The 16,642-nt window shown below is 37.3% G+C and overlaps 1 protein-coding gene across 6 annotated transcripts in view; it reads left to right on the top strand.

Moving 5' to 3' along the window:
- Positions 1 to 16,642, top strand: part of Sphkap (SPHK1 interactor, AKAP domain containing) — a 161,975-nt gene that overhangs the window by 16,051 nt on the left and 129,282 nt on the right. For 4 of the 6 annotated variants that reach the window (XM_047545384.1, XM_047545381.1, XM_047545383.1 and 1 more), the window contains exon 2: positions 9,026 to 9,104. The exons of the other annotated variants lie outside the window; for them this stretch is intronic. In XM_047545384.1, the coding sequence (XP_047401340.1) occupies positions 9,026 to 9,104 (79 nt within the window). The remainder of the gene's footprint in view (positions 1 to 9,025; positions 9,105 to 16,642) is intronic. 6 annotated transcript variants of the gene reach the window in all.

Below are 16,642 nucleotides of genomic sequence, written 5' to 3'. Positions count from 1 at the left end.
TATTTCCTTTCTCTGCCCTTTTGAGATAATACTCCTTTTGAAAGCTTCTTGTCAGTTCTGCAAACTTTCTGAAGGATTTGGGAACCATCTACTTGAAGTGTAGACAGCAAGGGAGAGAGCGGTCCTATCTCCCAGTCTCTGTGGGAGACTGGGACCTTAACCCCTGTGGCTGCCTTGTGAAGCCCCTCCTGTCAGGAGGATTTGAGAAGATGAACTGTAGCTAGGTTAACAAACACAGATGACCATGATCCCCACCCCACTCAGTGACTCTCCTGACCCGCAAGCCGAGTGCAGTGCAGGCTTCATCCTGGCCTCTCTCCTTGACTGCAGGCGTCTTGACTCAAGTCTCCTTAACTCTTTCACTGGGGCCCACCTGGCTTAACTCTTTTCACTGGCTGCCTCCTGCCCGGGTTTCTTCATTGCTGGCGTATGAAGAAGGATTTAATTATTTCCATGATAGTAAGAATCCAAAAAAGGAGGTGAGATCCCAGGCATATTTAGAGAGTCAAACTGGGGAGATTTGGTCATTCATTAAATATTTAGGGTGAGGGGGAAAGGATTCAGTGGTCAATCCAAATTTTCTTTAGATCATTCAAGTTGATTTTAAAGACAAAAGTGAGCTGCAAACCCCAAGGGAAAAGCAGACAAGGGGATGGAGTTGAATTTGAGATGGACGCAGAGCATCTACATGGCAGGCGGCTGGGCCTTCCATCCCGAAGCTGGGGAAAGAGGGCTGGAAGGGAAATGTGAATCTGGCTGAAAGCATCGGAGGCATGCCAAGCAAGAGTGGCTGTCCTCTTCTCACTCCCACTTCTGTCCTTACTGAATTTTGAATCTATTGATATTTTTATGAATTTTCTGGTGGGCCGGGTTCTCTCTCTGGAATCTGCAGTGGGGAGTCAGCCTCTTGGACTTTGACCTTTCACAGCTCCTCAGCTGTGTCCTAATACCTGCTTCTGGTTCTTCCCACCTCTGGCCACTTTAACCACCTCCAGATGGTCTCTCTGCATGGAATGAAATCACACAGGACTGGAAAGGACAGAATCCAATCACAGTGATCTGACTTCCCTCCATGTCACCTTCATTTATCCCACCGAGGTCTGGAAAGGAGACGGAGAGTGAAGAATGTAGTTAGTGGACAGTTTCGACAATAAATAGGAGTTGTCTGAATGGATGGTCGGCATTGAACAGGAGCACTGATTAAATTCAGGGGATAATTGCTCGATCCTCCCGGTTGTGTTAGCCCAGCCACTGAGGAAATGAGTCTGCACATGGTGTCCACTCTGCCACGCACTCCTGACCTTTGGCAAGCAGCTCAGTCATCGTTAGCTCCACGAAGCTCCACATGCTCCTGTGTTCCTGGTGTTTTTCACATCGGTTTTGCACTTTCTGCAGCAGGCTGTGAAACCTTGGCACAAAAATCAAGACAAAAACAAAGCAAAAATAAAATCCCACTATTTAAAACTCAACGCCTTTCTTACCTGGTGACTTTCTTCTCTCTGTAAAAATTATAATTAATCAACCTAGTAAAAGCAACTGCTGCCCTCTGTGACCGCTTAATAGAATCTCTGTGTTTATTTCAGAGACACAAATTGTAAAGGATCAGGTTCACGCGCTGTCTCCTAGCTCTGTTCCGCTGCTTTGCTCCAAAAATGATACCTCTCCCTGCTCCTGATAGGCCAAGGTGAGAGGGGGGAAAAGAAAAGAAAAAAGTATCCGCAGTGGGTTCAATGAACTCTAAATCTTCCTAAAGCAATTTTAATACTAAAAAACCAGAAAAGGAGAATAACAGGTGTTCTATCACTAATTACCCAGCTGCTTCATTCTGCTCTCACCAAGCGCATCCTGCTTTGTATGCAGCTAGGAGTGGAAAACCCTAAAACATTGAGATGCACTTTAATCTCAGGTTACCTACATGTTTTCTTCCCACAATAGTCAACGCACAGCTCTTTGGGATCATTCAATGTACTTTTGGGCTGTACAATACAATGGTGCTTTGTAATGGAAAAACACCAAGGCATGGGATTGAAAAACTTGGGTTTTATATCATCTTCTGTGCCTATTATGTGACTTTGACAAAATTATTTAACTATCATGAATATTTATCCCTGACCTAGTTCTCATTATTTGTGTACAGAGAGAACTAGACAACCCATGCGAAAATACTTACCATGTAAGAGTAATATTAAATGTTATTTTCCTTATCTTTGGTACGTTCTACAATATGGCTATTTTTGTCGGTCTCATCCAATACACCATTTCCTTATGAAGACTGGGATTTTTGTCTGCTCATTCATTGCAGTATCTTGAGTAACCTGCACCGTGTTTGAGGATCATTTAGTCATTGGTTGAGGATTAAGAGAATGAATGTGCACATAGATTTCTACGATCACATAGAAGGATTAGATCTTTCTGCCTATTGTGCTAATAAATTTGCTGATGGGAGCTGTTAACAAATTATTACAAAGAAATCTCATTTTGATCTCATATTTCAGGAAAAATTAAATGCTTGTGTTGTTTGTAGAAAACTTTACTTCAGAAAGTGAAAAACTTGGGAGTAAATCTGAACCCATGACAAGAAGCTCTAGGACATGTTGCTATGACTACTTGTTGTTGCCGACTCTTAAACTTGTAATTGTGGTTGAAGCCGTAGAACATTCAGTCATTCAAGCAATCATACAGTAGTCATCAGGAATACTAAGATAAACAAAGTTTGCTCCTGCCTCTTGAGGTAGTCAGCTTTCAGTTACTATAATGAATAACTGAGATAATCAACTTTAGAGAAGAGGTTTATTTTGGCTCCAATTTTAGATTTTAGTCCACGATTAGTTGGCGCTGTTGCTCTGAGCTTGTGGCAGCACATCATGGTGTGAACATGTGGCACAGCGAGACTGCTCACCTCATGACCAGAAAGAGAAGAAGAAGAAGAGACGAAGGTCCCACAGTCTACTTCAAGGGCACACCCCCAATGACCTATGGACCTCCTACGAAGTCACCCCTTCAAGGCTTCCCCACCTCCCAATAGCACCTTTCTGAGGACCAAACCTTTAAATCCCTGGACTTTTGGGGACACCTAAGATCCAAACTCTCTTGCTTCGAGTTCTGTCACAATTGGGATGGTGCTGCATTTGAGATACGTACACCAGATTCCTCGGGAAACTAGTGTAGACACAACGAAAGTTCATATATAAGTGAGTGATCTTATCTCAAAGTAGGTTTGGAAAAAAAAAAAAAGAGAGAATCTTGTTCTCTTGGTTGACACATCTTGGCTTCATCAATCCTTCAGATGGGAAAACTTTCTAACCACAACTCTCTTCTGCATGGGACGCATTCTGTTCCGCTCTACCTAGAAACTGGCTCAATAGATGGTGGCCTGCTGAGTTTCCTCCCTGAGCACCAATTAATAATGGCTCTTTAACACTGGGCTATTTCTGTGTTCCCTTCTCCTATGTCACATAGAAACTCCATCGCCTATTTGCAGCTACAATTTGCAAAAAAATATGTACACAGTGTTTTTCTCAGAAATATGTTCATAGCACCCATGAACGTTCCATAAATAAGAAAACAACTGTTTTAAGGACTAAGCCCGGAAGTCTCTACATAATCACTTGGCTGGATTTGCCACTTTCTGCCCTAGGTTCACTTTCTCAGTGGCATCTAATGAGGCAGCAGTGAAACCTGCTGAGCCAAGGGCTATGTTTTCCTAATAATGAGGGAACGCGTTCATCTGCTCAGCCTCTGTAAAAACCTGTGCCCGGCTTCCCCTGGGAAGGATGAGATGTAATTTCCCAGAACAAACCAAGATTCCTTGAACCTTGGCTGGGAATTATACACTTAAGAAACCTGAAATGCATATTTATGTCACATGCATTTGATGATCATTTTAGTGAGCAACTTTCTTTTGTTGTTTTGATTCCAATGGAGCCTAATACTTGAGGAGTCTATTAGTAAGAGCTGCACTCAAGTGTGACTGTGTAAGAATCAGTGTTCCACTTTATTCTCATTGTCTACCGTCAAGAAGCAAAAGAGTCTTATTCCACCAAGTTTCATCTCAGGAATGACTACTACTGGGTGAATGGAAAGGGTATTCCTTGCTAATCTTCAGACAGCCCTGTTTCTGAGCCTCGATTTCATCTTCTGAAAGAAAACGGATTAGGTTATGAACAAGACAAGAAAACTGTGTCAGCAATGCCACAATGATTGAGATTAACGTGTGAAAAAATGCAGTCCAATACCCAGTGGTGCCTGAGAAGTGCACTTGTATTATGGAATTAATTAAACAAAAATAAATAAAAAAAGAGGCAGGGGAAAGTTGCTATACTATCTTAAGAATATGTTTCTTAGATAGGTTAGATAATATTTAAATAGGTAATTGACTTTAAAATAATTTATTTACAAATTGTGCAAAGATACTATTTTGTTAGTAATAATGCTTATTGCAAAACTTGAAGTACTGCTTCAAAGAAATTGTCAATATCATTTTTTCATAATGCCTTTAAAATGTTTTAATTGAATTTTTAATTGACACACTAATTGTATATATTTCTATGCTACACTGTGATGTTTTGATATGTGTGTACAATAAAAGTAAATGAAAGTAAAAAAAAATTGTTATTATGTTTAACTAAAAGTTTTCCTTCAGATATAAAAAACTTACTGGAAAATGTGCCTAATATTCTTGACGAGAATATTTTAAATGTTGACTTGACTCACATGCTTTTTTCCATGAAGTGGAAAATGCAGAAAGAATACTTTGACCTTTGTAAGCTCAGTGCTTAGAGTTTAGGATTGAAATGATCGTTTGCATTTTATCTTCTTATTAACAATTTAAATAATTTCCTTCTCTTTAATTGAATGAATTCATGTGAGAGAAGAGAAGGGAGATATTTGATACTTTCCTTTATTTTGGGGTTTCTTTCTAAAACCTGATCATTTTTAAGTTGCTCTTTTTTTTAAGCGAATTTGACTGAAGGGTCTGGACAAGACCACTTACCTGAGCTCTTTCTGGAAATTAAGTCTGCACACACAATGATAGAATATTGTTATGTTGAATTTTTAACATGAAATTAAGACTTGGTAAGATTATCAATAACTCACAAATGCCTGAGCATTTTGACGTATTTATAGAGATAAACTTCCTCTGAAGTGTGCTGCTTTCCAGAAACAGATTGTGGGCTAAGTGTCTGAGAAGACTGCGTTTGTTTAAACTAAAAATCAGGACACCTACTCTGTCAGGTATTTGTTTTTGAGGTACAGTTCAGAAAATGATTTTAAATCAGGTCCACTATGAAAACTGTTATGATCTTCATTAAAAAATGAAGATGGTTTAATTGAACTTCTAAGGGTGATGCACAGGCTGAGCATTCCTAACCCAAACAATATACTATAATCCAAAATACTTTGAAATCCCACACTTTTGGAGCACTGGTATGACACCCAAGTAGAAAATTCACTTGGGTGAATGTGACAGGTGCAGTCAGAGCACAAACACCCTAAAAATATTGTATGAAACTACCTTCAGGTTATGTATACACAAAACCCAGGTCTAATCTGTGTGTAGACCTGGGTCCCACCACTGAGATAGCTCATTATGCATATGCAAATATTTTAAACTCTAAAAACATCCAAGAGCCAAAGGTCTTCTGGTGCTGAGCATTTCTGGTAAGGGATGCTCCACCTATACAGTAATTTCTGTTCATATTGTTGTTTCCACTACCACTCATTGCTGAAATTGACTAAAATGGGTAATAAAATATTTTTAAACTTACTAAAATAATTAAAGAATAGATAATAAGGAATTACCAGCTCAATATCCTCACACCACCAATGATAGCAGAAAATTGTTAAAAAGCAGTCAGTAAAAGAGACACAAACTTTCAAACATAATAATCACACTGACTCCTAGTATCACAAAAGCAACAAGAGGCTACCAGCATCTCCAAATGTATCAAAGGAAAAATAATTTCCAGTTTAGAATCTATATTCAGTGAAAATATCTTGCAAGGATGAATACATATTCATACAAACACCAAGAGCAATACTTCTTATTAAATGAAATTATAGGAGATTTACTCCAAGAAGGAGGGCAATCTCAGATGTGAGGTCTGCAATACAGAATAAACAAAATGTAAAGAATGTTTTAAATAATAATTAAATCTAAGCAAGTACTGGTTGTATAAACAATATTAATAATGCCCCTCAGTGTCAAGAAAAATTAAATATAAGTCAATGGTAATATTTGTACTCACCCAACAAAATTGCCTCAAAATTAAATCGGTGAAAATGGAAACAAAAAGAAATTATCCAAAAAAAAAATCAATGTAGACTTAGAAATATCTGAACATCACAATCAACATAATTTAATATGCATAAATTGGATATTACAACCCCAATTGCCAAATGCATGTAAGGTTTACAGAAATGGACCATCCATACTGGGTTATAAAGCAATTTTATACCAAGACCAAACATGAATGGCATGCAGGACATGTTACATGAGCACAAAGCAACTCAACCAAAAATCAACAAACATAAATTAAAAGTTTCCATATAAAAATTAAAATGCAATTTCAAATGCACATGCACCTAAAAATCTAATTAAATTTATAAAATAGTTATAATATAAGGGTAATAAAAATGGCACATTTCAAAATTTATAGATTCCAGGTAAAACCACTTTAAGATAAAAATGTAATGGGTGCATTTTTTAAAAAATAGACTAAAGATGATACAGTAAACACTAGCAAAACAACAAAATATCCCTAAAGATGGTGAAAAAAAAAAGAAATAATAAGAACAGAAATTAATACATTAGGAAGGAAATATAGACCAAAGAGGACAAATTAATCAAATACTTCCTTAAAAAAGCAAATCAAATTATCCCTGATATACTTAATTTAATAGAACAAAAACACAATTGTAGGAATTAAAAAAATGAACATCCCTATAGATACTACAGACAAAATTACAATATGATAAATATATTATTTCAATACAAAAACCAAGTTTCAATAAAACAGATAATTTCAAGTAAAACCGTAACTTATCTAAGTAACCCAAGAAGAAATAGAAGCCATGAAAAGTTTATAAAGATTAAATATTTAGCCAGACATGGTGCTGCATGCCTGTAATCCCAGCAGCTCTGGAGGCTGAGGCAGGAGGATCACAGGTTTGAAGTCAGGCTTAGCAACTCAGGGAGGCTGTAAAAAATGTGATGAGACCTCATCTCAAAGGGGATATGACTCCGTGGTTAAAAGCCTTTAGTTTCAATCCCTGGTACCAAAAAAAAAAAAAAAAAAAAAAGACTTAATTATTTGATTGAAAGTCTTCCAGCAAAAATGCTGTACTCCCAGATAGTACTCCTGGAGAGTTGTGCCAATGATTAAATAAAACAGACAATTCAACACAAACTCACCTGGCAAATCAAAGAAGATGAACACCCTTAAGCCTGGCTTGATGAAATTAATTATTACAATCAATCGTATTAACAATCTAAAGGAGAAAAATTATGTTTTGTTTTTTTTTGATAAATCCAGAAAGTCACTGGATAAAATATAATATTCTAACATAAGTAATAGAATAGAAGCACTAGGAAAAATGTTTAAAGTAGAAGGAGACAAGAACTTCCTTAACTTAGTCAACAGTATCTGTAAAAAACAATCAAACAAAAATACTACAGCAAATAGTACATAGTGGTAAAAATTTAAGGATTTTTACATTAATGATTCAACATTTCCTGAATATTCCAGCCACCACTGTAAAGCAATAACAAGAACAAAAAGTTTACATATATTTAAAAAAAAGAAACTAAAACTGTCAGCATTTTCGATTCATTTGATGGTGTATCTAGAAATACAAAATAATCTGCAGATAAATTATTTATTATTTAGACCTAATCCATGAATTTAGAATATTTGCTGAATACAAATCAAAGCATTTTGATAAACTATAGTTTCATATGAGTCACAAACAAAAAGTGAAACTTAGAAAAAGGAAACCATTTACAATGTTACAAATAAATGTGCACTTTCTAAGAGTAAATGTGCAATACCTAAAGGGAAAAGGGGGGGGGGGGTGGGGGGGAAGGGAAAAAAAATAAACATCATTACCCTATGTAAACGTAAAAAAATAAATAAAAAAAAAAAAAAAGAATTATAGGCCTTAGTTAGAATGGAGATCTCACATGACCACGTGGTTGCTCATTCAGATCTGTTGCTACCTTCCTTTCTCTACACCTGATATTTTTTTGCTTTGATGACTCTAACAATGTCCTACCTTTTTCTTCTCTGCTATCTTCAGACAGTAAAATGTTATCGTATTGTAATGATTTGCCCGTGGTCACTGGACAATGAGATGGAAAGATTATTTCACTGCTTCCTTTTTACTCTTTGCTTATAAATGATGATGATAATGATGATGATGATAGATAAATAGATTGACTTACAGATACTATTTTTTCCATACTTATAGTAACTTTACAGCCTTAGAGATTTGAAGCGACATACTGTTGATTTGCACTGAAAAGGGAATTACAGCATGCCTTGGTGCATACATAGGGCAGAAATCTTATCTAGAAAGCCCTCAGTGACGCTGGATCTGTTGCTTAGCTATTCTCTCCTAAAACATTAAACTTGAGAAACACAAAGTGTGTTCCTCTCCTGCAGATACGCATGTAACAGGTCCAAAGGCCCTGAATTCTTACCTGCAAAATGTAAATTGCTTTTGATGCTTTAAAGGTGTGACACTCAATCACAAACATAAATTTAGCATAACCCAAGACAGATGCCACTGAAAAACATCTGCAATCTTTGAACCCTATTCTGAGTTTAAAAAGTAAAATAAAATTGTTGCAAACTCACCATTTAGCTATTTTTGTATTCACAGCCTACTGTGAATCTGTGTCATTCCTCTTAAATGATACTAAAACTGCTGTTTCTTTTTTTCCCCACCCTTTCCTCTCTTGCTTCCTCTCCAAATCTGCTGGTGTTTGTAACTCCTTTATGGTGGGTGTGGTCCTCTCCATCAGCCATGTGGGTAGTTGAACCAAACTCTCCTACCTGCCTCTCTGCTGCCCTGCCTGCCAGGAGACACTCGCAGGAATCCAGGTTGGTTGTGGGGTGTGGGGTCCAGGGGATTAAAAAGCCAAGTTGTGATCAGAGCCTCCTTTTTCTTTCCAGCATCCTGTGAGCCTCCTGGGGTGCTCTCCCTAAGGCTTTGACCTTTGACACAGGTTCCTGGTGTCCAGTTCTTTCGTACCAGACTCTTCTTCACTGTTCCATTTCACCCCTTCTGTGCCCCATCCCTTCAGGACCCTGCTATCCTCTTCCATCTTGAATGACTGCAAGACCATAATAGGGTTTTCAACATCAAGGTGAACAGGTGACAGAAATTTGTACTCAGGCAGAGCTTTCCTCATGCCTCAAATCATAAAAGGAATATGATTTTCTATTCCATTTTCATGGAAGCCCAGGCCTGGCAGTGTTTGCTGATACCCCTCCATGACCCCAGTAGCCCTGTTCACTCAACATGTAGCCATAAGCCTGGTGCAGCCATGGAGAGATCTTCCCACACCAACCCTCACCCTGGCTTGCATTGCTCTCTGTAGATCTCACTGTCCAAATCCCGTGGGAGGGCCCATAAGAAACCAGTTCACAGATGGCATGTGACAGAAGTGTGAGGACGGCAGAGCCTCTGGGATAGGACACAGGCAGGCCAGTTCTGTCTAAGGTTGGACCCCAGAGAAGCCTCTTGATTAACTGTTGCTCTGAGAAGGTGCCAAGTCTTCAATCTTCTGATGCCTGTAATAAGCTAGGGGCACCTTCCCCGCCATGAAGCTGTAAGATTTGAAATGACAAATGTGAGATCCTGTCACAATGACTGGCAGGAAACAGATGCTTGATTAACCGTGTTTATTACTATTTACCGAGATTCAGCAACAGTGACTCTTGTAGATATTATCCACTGAATGGTTTTATTTAACAGATGAGGAACTCAGAGCTCAGGAATATTAAGTAATTTTCCCAAGATCAAACTGATGAAAATGACAGAGTTGGGACCCCAATTCAAGTCCTCTGTGTCCAGCACACCATGGTATGTTTACTATACCACATAGCAGAAGAAGTGTTGAAATGGTGACCTATTTAAATTTTCTGCTAATCTCCTCATGGGTTTAATGTGTGGATGTTGTTATCCATTGTGGCTTCCTTCATTCCCCTGGTTTCCAATATTGCAGTTATAACTTACATGAATTTTATACTGATTTTTAAAAGTATGAAAGTTCCATTTGTGGTGTATACTGTTTCTATCTACCTGGTATCTCAGATACGTTCCCTAAAACTTGTATCTCAGGACCATAGACCCTCATCGCCTAAAGTAGGAAATCAAAATTAAAAGATTGTCTTTATTTTACATGACTTACTTAAAGAAAAGTCACAAGATTTTTTTTTTTTTTAAGTGAGGTCATCATTGTCCCAAACACATTTATGGAGAACTGACCAGCTGGCAGACCTTGTGTGTTTCGTTTCAAAATGCAACATAAATTTTAAAATATTCTGAGAACAAAAGTAACTCATGGAATAGTTAATGCAATTCTGAAAATGTGAGGGTGGTTTGAGGAGGGTCAAATAAGCGGAGCACAGAGGGATTTTTAGGGTGATGAGAATACCCTGCAGATACTATAATGATAGATACATGGCATTATTTATTTCTCCAAACCCATAGAACATACAGCTTGAACGTGAACCTTGATGCAGACCGTGGATGTTGGTATTACCGTGTGTCAGTGCGTAGTTGACCAGTGCCAGTAATGCAGCACTCCAGGAGAAATGTTGGCCACAGGGAGGCGGTGTGTGGCGGGGGCAGGGCATACATGGGACCCTTCTGTACATTCCTCTTAAGTTTCCTGTGAACCTAAAACTGCTCTAAAGAAATAAAGTCTCCCAAAAGAGAAAACCAAAAGGCAAAAACAAAAACTTGAAAATTCCAGGGAGGAAAATCTGAAATGAAAAATATGTTCTGGATGTTTGTATCTGGGGTCACATAATCAAATATTTTCCAGGCCAATACTTATAATGAAAACCAGGATAGCAGGCTCAGAAGGCATGCTTTAGAGAGGTCCCAAGTTCACCAATTACTGCCCAGGGCAGCCTGATTTACTGTTGGTTCCAGAGAAGACAGAAACTAAGTCCTTTTTTTTGGGGGGGGGGGTAACATTCTTCCAGTTTCCAAGTGTGGGCAGATAAATTAAAATATTTTAATACTGTGCAGCCTGATATGGCTCCCAGTTTGTGAGTCCTGTTATATTCTCATTGCTGTGCTTTTGATATAAAACTGCCCCTATTTTAAGCTTATTCTATTTTTATTTATAATTTTTTGACATTTAACAAGCTGTACTTTTTAAAGTCATAAAATGGAAATGCATTGATTTTCATTTAATTAAGGAACTGAGTTACTTGCACCATGTGGAAATGATCTACAACTGTAATAATAGCAACTCCCGAGTACATTTTGCAGAATCGATCATTAAATACTAATATAAGTGCCAAAATGCCTGCTAGCAGGAATCACCTGACCAAGTTTATCCCCCAAACCTGACTTAAGGACTATTCTTCAGGTCCATTCCAACATGTTGAGGTTGTTGTAGTACTTCTTCAAAATCTTCCTCCTGGCTTGCATATTTTAAAAAAATACTTTAACATACCCAATAAAGAGTTCAATAAAATTCTTGAATCCACTAAAGTTGTTAAGGAAAAATGAAGCCATTCGTTTTGGCTTCAGAAACTTCAGTCATTAGTTGTAGTTCTTATGCATCAGAAGGTGCTCCTTCCAAGGGGATCTGTATTTATGGAATGATCATAACCTTTACTACTGTGCCAGAAACTTCAGCTGGCAGACTCCATAAGCTTCAGCTCCTGATCTAAGTCTCATTACCCAGAACTAGTGAGGTACTGCACAGGGTTGTCCCAGCTCAATTCACTTCATCGGTTATCTACATGGACAGTTAAAAAATTCTTCAAAAGCTGTATCCCCAGAAACATAAGGGAAGCAAGGGACAGCCCACAGGCAGCTGCTAATGTTCTTCTCAGACACCTGAAGCTTTTGCCATGGAGGCTGCCTCTGGTTTAAGGTAACCTCTGTTGGGTCCTGTCACATTGGTCCACTTTCACTGTACTGGCTGAAATGTCTATCACCTCTCTAGGACCCATGAGTACTTCTCACTAAAGCAATCTCACATATGTGAAGATTACAAACTCCATGTGATTTGAGAGGAAAAAGTTATTTACTAACTAGAGAAATTCCTGAGAGTTATAAAACCAATAGAATTTTTTGCATTTCTTCATTTGTCCATAAGCACCAAATTTCCAGAGATCTTTCTATCACCCATTTTAAAATAGAGAACATTCTCTGGCCACAAAATTATATATACTAAATGTACAGGAAATATGACAAGGAATAGGAAAGAAAATATTACAAATAAACCCATCACCCCCACGTGACCACTGTTCATGTTGTCATGTTTCTATGCATATGAAACTTTGTAGGACTAATGCTTTAATGAACTCATTGACTCGAGAAGTGTTTACTGAACTCCTACTCTGCTAGGCAATATTCTTGGAAGGGGAATATATCATCAAAACTTGGCATAGATAGCTGCATTCATGTAGTTTACCACATGTAAGCAGTGGGGACAGGGAGGAAAGGAATGTAATAATAGACATAGGAAGTTAACACATTCTATGAAATGTTAGAACATCATATGAATACTGAGAAAATGCAGCAGGGTAGGAGATGTTGGGAATCTAGAGACAGGAAGGACTAAAGAGCAATTGCAGAAATGCTAGTCAGGGGAAGAAGTGTCACTGAAAAGGTGGCATTTGAGAAAGACCTGCAGGGAGTGATTAGTGAGATGTGCAGATCTCCAGCAAAGTGAGTTCTGGCGAGGACAACATATGGGGAAACTCTAAACAGTAGCCATGTATGCTTGGCTTGTTCTAGGAGAGCAAAAGCCCAGGAAGGTCAGAGTGAAGAGACTGAGAAGGAATGCAGAGGAGACAAGAGTGTCAGAGACCACAGGGAGCCCAGGCAGATGAGCTGGGTTGTGTATCTCAAGGGCTTACAATTTTGCTGGGTCAAAATATGTTACTACCGCAAGCTTTTAAGCACAGAAAGACTGGACCAGCTTTTCATGTGAAAAGAGGCCACCTATGTTGATAGTTACTCAGGGTAATATTTTGTCTTCAACTGTGTTCTTTTACCAGGGGCACATCTTCCATGATGTATTTTTGGGTAAAAGGGAGTCATCTTCATTTCTGCATACTAACTCCATCCATGTACACATTATGGTTAACTTTCAGGGTGTTTTTCAATTATTAATAATAATGCATATGTCTCCATTTTTGTTTCTATCCTCTGAATAGATTCCCATTAAAAGGCATTAATGGGTAACAGGCTTGCGTGGATAAGAGCCTTAAAAACCTAGCCAGATAATTCCCCAGAAAAGCCAGGATTTACACTCCAAGAAACAATGGATGAAATACACATTATTTTGACCAAAAGAATACCATAATGTTTGAGAGATCAACAAAATTCATTTCTTCACTTACTGACTCAAAAATTTCTTAAAATCCATACTCTACACGGAAATCACCAGACACATGAGGATGGGGCTTGCCTGTGTTCTTGGCGAACACATCTCTTACCTCTCCTGTTTTACAAGCTCAACTCCCATCCTGTGTCTTCCCTCCAAGAGCTTTTCCTTTGTTCTGGGGTGTGATATCTTACTTCTAAGGGAAGCAGAGCTCCAGAGAAGCCTAACTTCTGGGATCTCTGGAAGAAAGGATTTGCCAGGCAATTAGAGGGCAACCAGAAACACAGAAGGAAAAAAATAAATGCATAAAGATGCCTAAAAAAATAATTCTTCTCTATTTTTGAAGTCATCTTATTAAATTGTTGCTCATTAAAGTAGCATTTTAGCAGTACAACTACTTTCTCCTAGAAACTGTTTCAATTCAGGTTTTCACTGATGCCAAATGAATCTTTTGAAAACTCTAGAGCTTTTCTTTAATCATCTTGATATGTTCCCAAGTGAATGGACATAAAACTGTGTTCCTGAACAGTCTTTGACTGAAAGTATTTTCTTGTGTTTTGTTGAACTTCAAGAAGTCTTTGATATTCTTCATTTGATAACTTCATGATAGTCAAATGCCAGCATAGATACAGAAATTTTTATGGGGTATATTTTGGGAACCCAGGTCTCAGTAAGGAGAAGAGCAATGTCACTAGGGTAAGTATGTATGCATTTATTCAAAAAGTCTATGCATTACATTTAACTTATCAAAATGTGCTGAAACCTAATAAAGGGACCCTTAGAAATAAATATATTCACAGGGCTTAGTTTAAATTAAGTGTAAAGGGAGAAACTAATTTTTTTCTCAGTTTACTATTGACTGCTTACTTGGGTACTGAGCTACTTACTGCTTTACAGGAAATGCCATGTAACCACCAGGACACTCCATGTCAAAGCGCCTATTATCACTAGCATTTTATAGTTGAGGAAACTAAGGTTTAAGTAACAATTTCACATGTAGTAAGTAGCAAAAAGGAAACTTAAGCCTAGATTTCTTAAACCCAAAGCACTGGAAACAGGCTACATTTAAACTCATTTAGATGGTGTGGTTATAGAAGCAAAGAATTAGAGGAAATATGGAGGTCACATTGGAAAGTAGCTTGGTGTAGTGTGAGCAGCAGATCAGATCCGTCTGTTATTCCACTGTAGTCTAACCTGGGATTAGATAATAATCTTTTGAATGCTTAACTTCTCATCTATAAAGTTGGCACAATAAAAGGATCACGTAAAACCCACCATACAGTGCTAAGATGCACTAAATGATGATAATTGCTATTGGAAGTGATATGCAGAATTATATATATAACAGCCTGAGCCACCTGCCCATGTGGGTTGATGGAAGAGCAAAAACAAAAGGGAGATGAGGTGGTAACTCTAACATTTATTCTAAGTTGTATCTGAACTAAAGTCTGATACAGCCGAATATAGTGACAAGCACAGTATGTTTTAACCACAAATATATACTTGAAACTTTTATAAAAGAAAGAAAGAACTTTAGGGATAAATATTTCTGTAGAAAGCATCTAATGGTATTCACATATAAATACGTAGTCATGCAAAATTGAGACACAGTTATGTGTACTTTCTTTCTCACAATAAAATAATGCTTTGACACTCGCCAGGGAGGGGTAGGGCACATGTTGGAAAAATTTCCCTGTAGTCCTCATTAACAAAAGGAGGAAAAACAGCTTAGCCATCATGCTCTCTGGTTTAATCTGCTTTCTGAACAAATATTAATAGTATCAGAATTATTTGGGGATCTTTTTGAAGCCTGAGATTATAGGAGAACTTTCTAAGATAAAAGGTAATAATTGTATGTTAATGATTAAACCCATCAGAACATCACCTGCCATCACCTCCTTACTAGAGGTGATTCATGAGTATATTGTAATATATGCAAATCACAGTATCTGACACAGATAAAATTCCGCAATGAATGTTATATTATGTATACAATCACCAATAACATTATGTTTGAAAGTGCAGTCTTTTTCTTTAAATTAGGGAGTTTACTACTTGACTATCTTTTCTATTGTAATCTAGTTATTTCCCATAGTATCTGTTTAAGATGTGGTTTCACATTTCACTGGATATATCTGATAGATTTAGAGTTCCATAATAAGAAAAAGCCTTAATTAAACAATATTCAAGATCATTTTCAGTATAAAAAACTTTCAGCACAACTAATGCCAAAAATAGGAAATTTACCAGCAGTTGGTGTTTACAAACTATATACCAAATGAAGTAACAATGTTCTATTATGCCTTTGTTTTGCATCTTTTTTGTGTGTGTAGATTGAATTGTAGTATAGCTGATTTGAGATCATGTGTTCTGCTAAGAATGAACACTGATTTTATGACTAATAGTGAATAAACTTTATATTTTTTTAATTGTCATTTACAAGTATTTCACAAACTCAGGTCTGCAACAACTTTATCACTGATCTGAGGACAAAAGTGATAGCAATTTTGTCAACTATTTTTTCTTTAAAAGAAATACTCTTCATTCTTAGATTATACATATAAATTTGTTACATTGTTTCAATGTCCTTTCTTTGAAACATTATAATAAAAGCAGAGAGAGTAGGGTGTTTTGTTGTTGTTTGGGAAGAAAAAGGCTGGTCACTTTATACCATTGCTATTATTGTCATTTTTATTTTGCTATTGTAGGAGATCAAAAATCTGGAATTCATTCTATGGTTACTCAGTCACCTTTAAATATTGAAACAGGGTACATAATGATGGTTTCTAAATACTTTCAAGGTTTGACCTGCTGTTCTTGCTGATACATTTACTAAAATCTTCCAAAATTAATACAGACTTTGTAAGTCTTTTAGTCATCAATAAGTTAGTAACAAATTTAATTTGCATGAATGACATGTCATCTCCAACCTAGAAAAGTCTGAGTACAGAAGCAAAAGAACAAAAATTAAAAATAAAGGACATATAAACTTCTTGCCTGGGGAGATATTTGAAACCAGAAAAGTACACAGTGTAAAATCAAAATTTTGCACCAGAT

This window comes from Sciurus carolinensis, chromosome 3 (assembly GCF_902686445.1).
Source record: "Sciurus carolinensis chromosome 3, mSciCar1.2, whole genome shotgun sequence".
Lineage (NCBI taxonomy): Eukaryota > Metazoa > Chordata > Mammalia > Rodentia > Sciuridae > Sciurus > Sciurus carolinensis.
The sequence above is the reverse complement of the archived record's forward strand: the minus strand, read 5'-3'. Positions and strand labels throughout refer to the sequence as shown.